General features: G+C 49.1%; 1 protein-coding gene across 1 annotated transcript in view; it reads right to left on the reverse strand.

Annotated features, from left to right (window-relative positions):
- The window catches only part of CIB4 (calcium and integrin binding family member 4), a 47,427-nt gene extending 38,047 nt beyond the window's left edge, over positions 1-9,380 (reverse strand). The window contains 1 exon segment of the mRNA XM_026658334.1: positions 9,351-9,380. Coding sequence (XP_026514119.1) covers positions 9,351-9,380 — 30 coding nt within the window.
- Between the last annotated feature and the right edge of the window lie 290 nt (positions 9,381-9,670).

Raw genomic sequence — 9,670 nt, forward strand, 5'->3', positions numbered from 1 at the left:
GGGGGGGAGGGCCGAGTCCCCCCCGGCGCTCTGGCCGCCGGGGGGGGAGCGGAGCCCCCGCCGGGGCTCGCTGCCTTCCCCTCGGGGCTCCGGCCGCCCCAGGCAGGAGAGAGAGCCGGCCCTGATGGCAGGAGAGAGATTTCTTGATCATTGCCTGTTGGTCCACTCCCTCTGGGGCACCTGGCATTGGCCACTGTCGGCAGACAGGATGCTGGCTTGGATGGTCCCTTGGTCTGACCCAGTATGGCCATTCTTATGTTCTTAAAGCTCCTCTGTGTGGCAGGCAGCACCCACTCGGGAGCCAGTCCCAGACTGTGAAACAAACTCCCTCGGAAATGAAGGACCACCCCAAACCGGCCCATCTTCCCCTCCAAGCAGCAGGCACCTTTCTTCTCTCGTGTAACTCAGAGCAATGAGGGCATTGAATAAAATAATCCCCCTCCCCACAAACAAACCAAACCACGGCACGCAGTTCTCCCTGTGCGGGAGGAGGAGCAGATGTTAGTTGTGTCATTGAATGTATGCATGAAATGGGCTCGGATACTGGTAGTGAGGGCAGGATAAGAACCTATATTGTTACATTTGTTTCTGTGCTACCTATCCATGGTATCTAAGGGCATAGGTGCAGTCGGGGGGGTGCTCGGCCCCAGGCCGGCCCCCACTCCTCCCTTTCCCCCATGCCCTGACCCCACCCCGCCCCGCCTCTTCCTGTCCACGCTCCACCCTGTTCCGTCCTGTAGCCCATAAGGCCAGTTTGCTAGCTTGCTATATTGCATAATGTGTTTTCCTATTGGTTTGATTTATATTATTTTGTTATCATATCCAATTATTAGTGAATCATAGTATTTCCTTGGGTTTTATATGGAATTCCAGTTTATGGTATTCATAAGAGTTATTTATGGTTATTCATAATAGTTGGCTGTAATGCAAGTAACTTACAGGCCTGTATCCTGTATGATTAGCTAGAGCAAGTTAACATAAGTGTTTGTAACCTTTGGCATAGATAAATGGCCTACTGGTCCCCTTAACTTTGGGGAACTGAATGGGGAACCAAACAAAGAACTGAATCTGTTTACCTTAAGTCAGGAGCAGACCAATAACTGGAAGGCACAGCGCAGAACATGGAAGTCATGAGTTAGGCCAAGGGTAACAGTTTCGGGAATGAGATAATCAATACTAATACGTATGGATATATGTCATAACATGTTAACCTATAGGGTAAGTGCACCCGAAGATTTATGTGGGTGAGGAAATAAGATTTGGGCATTGTAGGTTGGGCCTAGATTCCGGCAGTGGGCAGTACCGGGACCCTATGAGAGGGCAAACAATCATGCAAAGAGGTCGCTTTTTCCTATCTTCTATCAAGCGACCAGCTCAGCTTCGCAATACAGCCTAGCTACTTAACACTCGAACCTAATCCCTACCAACTTGGGAAGCCTGGACCATCAGTTCCTTGGGCCTGCCAGAGACGAGGCTGGTCCTCTGTCTCTCACTACCAGGTCTCCAGGGAAGGGTGTGAGTGTGCTAGCTTAAGTAGTATTTTAGAATAGAGCTGTTACCACCAGGGGTCATAAAATTGTATCACTTCTTTGTGACTCTGTGTTTTGTAATGTTTATTCTTCTTTCATTCGTTTTAATAAAGATCTTAACAAGTTGGTATTGTCCTCAGTATAAGTGTTCTTGCCATGCACCCCGAGAGTCCTTTCACGATATTGAACTCGCTGTGTTCTCTATCCCTGTAGCCTGAATTGGGACAAGAACCTAAAATATCTTCTGATCAGATCAGTGAGGAGCCATAATAAACTAGCCCATAAATTCTGGTCAATAGTTGGCGAGCCAGCCAGGAGTCTTGAGGTGTGTGTGGCAAGAACTTCAAAAGCTCACTGAAGTAATAAAAGTCAAAGAACAAAGACTCTGTATCACAGGGCATAGCATGCTTGCGGGCATGTTAGTTCTCTCTTGACTGACTGTTTCTTGGCAGCGGTCCTGGTGGTATTTCCTCCTTTTCTTCTCTTGCAGCTTGAATGTGTAGTTAACTGTTAAATGTCCGTTTTAGTGGCTAGATATTGGGAATGTAATCTTGCAAGATAAGAAGTGATTTTAGTGGTGTTATATGCACAGTAGGGGCTTTTTCGGATTGATTATTGATAAAGCAGTTGCATTGGGCCCAATGTCCCACCCAAACTGGTGGCGGCGGAGTTGATTTATTTGCCTTGAGAGGCCACAGTAGCTCAGAACTTATACAGTTCGAGTTACCCTTTTGTCCCCTCAACTCCCCCGGGCTGCACCCTGATCCGTCTATCGTCAGTAATGCCCCACTGTTCGGTAGGTCCCTACAGGGTTTTGCCTCTCGATCAGCTAACGTACATTAGCCATCGAGGGATCTGTCCCCCACCCCTCTGGTTTTGGGACTTGTTTGAAGTTGTGTTGAGACCGGTCTGGGGTATTATTATTTTTGTAATGAAGGGACGCCTTCAGATTTAGAGTTAAGAAATAGTGTTTGTTGTTATCATGTTAAGTATTACTTTTTTTTCTATTTTAGAGGTTAAGTAAGGTTATTCAGTGTAAAAATGAGTGAGACAGAGGTGGCAGAGCTGTAGGGGCTGCCCGCAGGATGGTTTTAGAGAACTTTGCCAAGAAGTATATTAAGGAACACGGAGGAGGTTTAGAGCAATTGAAAGACAGAAAGGCTCTCTCTGAGCATTGTAACCCATGGGGTCTTGTGAGCCAGATGTTTGAGACTGAAGCAGAGAGGATGAAAAGAAAGGCTAGAGAGGTGAAAGGGGGTGGACAAAACGGTTCAACGTCTCTTAACTGTGGGATGGTGGCCGCTCCTTAGACTGGATGTACAACAGTACTGTGACAATTGTTTGGCTTGTGCACAACCCAACCCAACTCCATGCAAAAGGAATGCACCGTTGCAATCTCAGGTGTATGAAGGACCATGGAAGGACCCTGGATGGTTTTGCAGATTGATTTCATAGGCCCTCTACCAAGGACCCAAAGAAGCAACCAATACCTCTTGGTGATTGTCAATCCTTTCTCAAAATGGGTGGAGGCCTTTCCCCTGAAAGCCAATACTGCAAAAGCCACAGCCAAGGTCCTGGTAGAACAAGTCTTCTCTCATTGGGGGATCCCTGCAAAAGTGGAATCAGACCAGGGATCACATTTTACATGATAGTTCTTCAAAGACTGTCTTAAATTGATGGGAGTCCTGCAGAGACTACACATCCCATATAGACTACAGTCATCTGGGATGGTGGAACGAACAAATAGGTGATGTTGAGGAAACTGGATGATGCCAATGGATGCAATTGGGATTCCCTCATGCCTCTGATTCTCATGGCATTAAGGGCAACTCCTGCTGCATCCACTGATAAAATACCCTTTGAGGTTATGACAGGCAGAAATATGAGATTGCCGGAACTCTTGATCTGGCACACCAGTGGCACTCAATTGGAGGGAATCAAAATGGACACCTACCTGCAAAATCTGCAAGAACATTTAAATCAGGTCCATCGGCAGGTAGCCGCTAAATTGGGGGAATCCCGGCATAAGGCTAAGGCCTACTTTGGCAAAAACCAAAGAGACAATATTTGGGAGGTTGGAGATCAAGTGATGTTGTTATCTTAGAAAGCACCAGAACATGGGTTATGCAATCGATGGATCGGATACTTCCGAATCCTCGATAAACTCAGTTTGGCAGTGTACAAGCTTAGAGTAACAGGAGGCAAGCGTAATAGAAATAAAATCTACCACGCTAATAAGTTAAAGCTGTAGCGATCAGCCAGGTCCCAGGAGCAGTTTGCTTCTCAGGAACTAGGTGAACCACCTGCTGTGGAACCCCTACAAGTGGAGTGTGGCGAATTGCAACCATGAAATGGCCATTGAGATTGCTGATCTACTAGTCCTTCGTCCTTGCTCTGAGGGTAGGACTGAGCCAAAATCAAGAATTTGGGACTCGAATTTTACAAAGGATACACCAAGCTGCACAGGACCATGATGGTCGGCAACGCTTAAACTGGCAGGTGCTCGAACATTTAAACGCAACGCACCTCCCAAAGGAGCGGCACGAACCATCATCCCCAATCAAGGCAATGAACTTACTTTAGAACTATATGCGGATTAATTGGCAAATTGTTCTGTGGACTCATTTCCATATCTTGTAAATACCACAAGTGTTAATGTGATGGTGGCTATTGTTTGGGGTTGGAAAGGAGAGGCAAAAGCCAAACCTTCACCTTCACTTGATCCAAGGTCAGAAGGGTATGAGGTAATTATGAGTTGGAGATATATACCAAGACAGGGAAAATTGGTAACAACAGTAAAACGGCGGACCAAACTAATGAACTAATGAAACAACATTGAGAATGCATGATATACCCCCACATATGACAGGCAGGTATAGAGCAGAGATCTGTATAGCCTCCCGTCAATTCGCTGATAATTGTATCGGGTGGAAATATATTAGGTTAATTGTTCGACCATTGAACACAGACGATCTCTTAGAAATTGTGAATTTAGGTCCTAATCCTGAGTTCACCCACCATCCCATCCAATCTGTTAAGGGAATTAGAGGGGAAGAGGTCACCTTTAAATACCAATTGGCAGGGGTAATATCACTGGTTCCTTAAAGTGTCAGGTCACAGATCCGAATTTCTGTTTTACTCCAAAGCAGTTTACTTCAATTGGACATCAAGTGATTTCCCCTATTCCTGCCTTTGAAAACACTACCGTTATTTTATCTAATCCCTTTTATCAGGACTTAACTGTCCAAAACACTCCAGCATTTTTGGTATATATTCCCCCTCTGGGACTACAATTAAAACAATTATTAATTCGAAGGAAACCCCCCTCATTCAAATTACGAATGACATGGATAAGGTTAAACAAGCTATTGTCCAATTATTAGATGGGGGAGATCAGACAGTAAATGCGCCCTGGGAAGAAGTTGGATTAAAGGGATGGATTATTGTCCAAGGTATTGCAACAGGAATTATTTTCATCACTTTAGCATACATGCAACGTAAGATCAACAAGTTAAAGGGAAAAGAGCAATTGCCCGTACAGCCAACAAATATCAATGCTGGTAAATATGTATCCATAATGCCTATGGTAAAAATATATCAGGAGATAGAACATTATGATGTCCTGCCTTCACCCCGAGGGGTGGAAAGTAATGTAAAACCTGTTTCCACACATCTGCTATCCACTCCTTCTTCTATGTAATGGGGGTTTTATGCAATCACCGCATCAAAGGGGGAATTTGTAGCCCATAAGGCCACTTTGCTAGCTTGCTATATTGCATAATGTGTTTTCCTATTGGTTTGATTCATATTATTTTGTTATCATATCCTATTATTAGTGAATCGTAGTATTTTCTTGGGTTTTATTTATGTGGAATTCAGGTTTATGGTATTCATAAGAGTTACTCATGGTTATTCATAATAATTGGCTGTAACGCAAGTAACCTACAGGCAGGGGCGGATCTATGTATTTTGCCACCCCAAGCACGGCAGTCAGGCAGCCTTCGGAGGCGTGCCTGTGGAAGGTCCACTGGTAACGCGGATTCAGCGGCATGCCTGCGGGAGGTCCGCCAGTCCTGCTCCTTTGGCGTACCCACTGCCGAAACCGCGGGATCGGCAGACCTCCCGCAGGCATGCCGCCGAAGGCAGCCTGACTGCCGCCCTCATGGCGACCGGCAGGCCGCCCCCATGGCTTGCCGCCCCAGGCACGCGCTTGGTGCGCTGGTGCCTGGAGCCGCCCCTGCCTACAGGCCTGTATCCTGTATGATTAGCTAGAACAAGTCAGTATAAGTGTTTGTAACCTTTGGCACAGATAAATGGCCTACCGGTCACCCCGCTTAACTTTGAGGAATTGAATGGGGAACCGAACAAAGAACTGAATCTGTTTACCTTAGGTCTGGAGCAGACCGGTAACCGCAGGGCACACGGCAGAACATGGAAGTTGTGAGTTAGGCCAAGGGTAAGGGTTTCAGGAATGAGATAATCGATACTAATATGTATCGATATATGTCATAATATGTTAACCTATAGTGTAAGTGCACCCGAAGATTTATGTGGGTGAGGAAATAAGATTTGGGCATGGTAGGCTGGGCCTAGATTCTGGCATTGGGCAGTCCTGGGACCCTATAAGAGGGCAAAGAACCATGCAAAAGGGCCGCTTTTCCCTATCTTCTATCAAGCTACCAGCTCAGCTTCGCAATACAGCCTAGCTACTCAACACTCAAACCTAATCCCGACCAATTTGGGAAGCCTGGACCATCAGTTCCTCGGGCCTGCCAGAGACGAGGCTGGTCCTCTGTCTCTCACTACCAGGTCTCCAGGGAAGGGTGTGCGTGTGCTAGCGTAAGTAGTCTTTTAGAATAGAGATGTTACCACCAGGGGTCATAGAATTGTATCACTTCTTTGTGACTCTGCGTTTTGTAACGTTCATTCTTCTTTCATTCGTTTTAATAAAGATCTTAACAAGTTGGTATTGTCCTCAGTATAAGTGTCCTTGCCATGCACCCCATAAATTCAGGTCAACAGTCCCCTCCCCTGAGCACACCCCCCCTTGCTCCTCCCCCTCCCCCCAGCACCTCCTGCATACCACTAAACAGCTGATCCGCAGCGGGCATGAGGTGCTGGGGGGAGGGGGAGGCGCTGATCTGTGGGGCTGCTGGTGGGTGCTGAGCACCCACTATTTTTTCCATGGGTGCTCCAGCCCCAGAGCACCCACGGAGTTGGCTCCTATGTCTAAGGGCTTGATCCAAAGCCCACTGAAGTCAATGGACACCCCTAAATGGAGACCCCTAAATGGTCCTAATACTTTTAATACTCTTCTCGGAGTGTCCGCCTGGTGAAGATTGAGACAAGTTCACGAGGGGTGCAGCCGCTGTCTGTGCAGACCCCACGTCTGGCTAAGGCCCCGGTTTCATTCTACAGGGCTGTGAATCCACTTTCATCACCACGAAATTCACTCCGAAGACGTGACATCCACAGCCTGCCAGCAGTGATGGAGTGAAAGGAAAAAGCCTAAAGCTTCACTTACCGTACAATTTCCTCCCTTGTCAGGAACGTGAGTGCCTGCAATAAATTAGAGCTGTGTGAGGCCGGGGTACAAACCTGCGCCCTGCCTTTCATCTCCTGCACAGCAAGCTACTGTGGGGATGCATTACTCACCTCCAATGGGAACACTGGCACCAGGGGGATGTCAGCGAAGGCACCGGATAGTCCATGGAAAAGTGGATAGTGCCAGGAGTTGAATTGAAGGCTTAATACATTAATGGACACACAGGCACACCCACGTATGTAGTCCTCACAAAGGCCAAGTCTTGACTCTCAGAAAAGTCAGGGCATACAAAGCTAGAGATCCCAAAGTAGCTGTAATCTAAGCCCCCTGCGTGTATAGACACGGTGCTAAACTGGGGTCACTGGCTAGACGGGAGGTCATCTTGTGGGGTACGGCACTGGCCTTGGACTCAAAAGAGCTTGGTTCAATTCTTGGCTCTGCTACAGGCTTCCTGCAAGACCCTGGGCAAATCACTTACACGCTCTGTGCCTCAGTTTCCCCTCTGGACAACAGGGATGACAGTACTTTCCTTCCCGCTCTTTGTCTGGCTTATCTATTTAGCCTCTGCCCTAAACAGCTCATGCTCTGTCTCTCGCTATGTGACTGTTTGGAGTCCAGCGCTAGGGGGCCCCAATCTTAGCCGGCACCTCTGGGTGCGACTAGAACTCAAAAAGTAACTAACCCATTTAAATGTCCTCCTACAATAGCCTGTACGTGGGCTCACACCGCTGGGCCTTAGGCTATCCATGGGTCAGTGGGCGTTTTGCCTGAGTGAAGCCTGAATATAAGAACATAAGTAGTTGAAAGATGGCGTCACATGCCATAGTGACATTGCAAAGGGAGCCGGGTAATTTTCTGCCTCGCAGTAATTGCTGTAATCACACAGAGACATTGTAATATTTGCAGTCATCTGTAGTGGGGTTGGGGTCATCAACTCTCAAGCTTCAGGGCACAGAGTGATCAGGAAGGGGACTTCCCTTCCCCATCCCATCTACAGCATTTCACAATGGGTCAGGTGCATTATGGGAGAGGATTATTTTTTCTTTTTGCCTTTCTCTGATGCTTCATACACAGAAGATGGGACAGTGGAAATGATGGGCCACAGGCTTGGTCCAGCGCGACTGATCCTGTGTCCCTACAGTATCATACAAACACGAGTGCCTGAGTCTCTCCCCAAATGCCATTGGGATGTGACGGGTGCTTTCCTGGGACGCCTGGAATGTGCAGAGTCTGTATCAAAGGCAGGGGGTTTTCCTACGCAGCGATCGGAGCTCAGAGAGCGTGTGGTTCTCCCCAGATGCCCTCTGGCCCCACCCCACTCACAGGTACGCTATTCCACAGGCTTCTGGGGTCTCGGAGCCCACACTGTCTGGATCCGGGAAGAGAAAGTATTACAGCAATGATTGAATTCCCACCCTGAGGACCAAGGCTCCTGTCTCTTCCCAGGCACCCCAGCAAGACGCCTGCCTCCCGCCCTGCTCCCAATCCCAAGGATACCTCCTCAGTCCTCTCACAAGGGTTGGCAGACCCCAATCCCTCTCCCCTGCGCTCCTACCGGGATGGCAGCCTCAATCTCTTTGCCCTCGGCCCCCTGGCTGCCAGCCTGAACTCTCTACCCCCGCTCCCCAGGTTCCCTCTGTCCCGGGCCTTACTGTGCTATACCGGAGATCTCTCTCCACAAGTTCTCAGCCTGCCAGGGCCTGTTCATTTCAGCCAGAGAACCAGGAACGGAAGATGTAGGGCACAGTGGGAAAGGGGCTGAGGGACCCCCCTCCCGCCCCCGACACACAGCACCCTCTTGTGGCTCCATCCTTCGAGGGGTCAAACCTCAAAGGACACAGGCGCCTAACCCCCACTGAAATCAATGGGAGCGAGGCAAGGGGAGTTCGGTGCCTAAATCCCTTGGAGAATCTGAGCTTAGAGTCACTGGGGGAAGAGGACTGTGCTGAAACGGGGCACTTGGCTAAGCTCCCATTGCTGAGATTTCTGGGATGGTTGTGAGTGTGGCCGGGGGGGGGGGCGCTCACACTCAGCCCCGTGTCCCACATCGCCGTGGTCTGGCACGGTGGCGTCTGTGCCAGAGCCACCATGGCAGGGTGCATGGGTTGGTCCCATCAGACACTACGTCTGTGCTGCATGGAACGTGGCTTCTTGGCACTGGGATTCATCCCATCAGACGGACACTGGGGCGGTGGCCGGGCGGACGGTGCCCCACACAACAGCTGCCCTTGAAGACAGGTGGGTGGCGCGAGGCAGAGAGCGCGAACCCCCCTGACCTGGTACTCCTCCAGCTCCTCGCGCCGCATGGACGTGCTCCAGCTCTGGCCCATGGCTCTGCCTGGGGTACAGGCAGCTTGTGTGACTGTTGGTAACCTTGGCAACCAAAAAAAACGAGGCCTGATTTCATGCGGTGGTTGCAGAATTGATTGGGGGGGGGCAGAGGGGATAATGGGACAGAGGGGACGGGATTAATTTGGGGGCAGAATTAATTGCTGGGCAGGGGGCCATGCAGGGGTGTGGTGATAACAGACCCCCAGTTTTTTCAGACTACTTTAAACACTAACAACCCCCCCACACACTGCCTATGTAAATATCC

The sequence above is a fragment of the Terrapene carolina genome, unplaced genomic scaffold (genome assembly GCF_002925995.2).
Source record: "Terrapene carolina triunguis isolate 2854851 unplaced genomic scaffold, T_m_triunguis-2.0 Scaffold427, whole genome shotgun sequence".
Lineage (NCBI taxonomy): Eukaryota > Metazoa > Chordata > Testudines > Emydidae > Terrapene > Terrapene triunguis.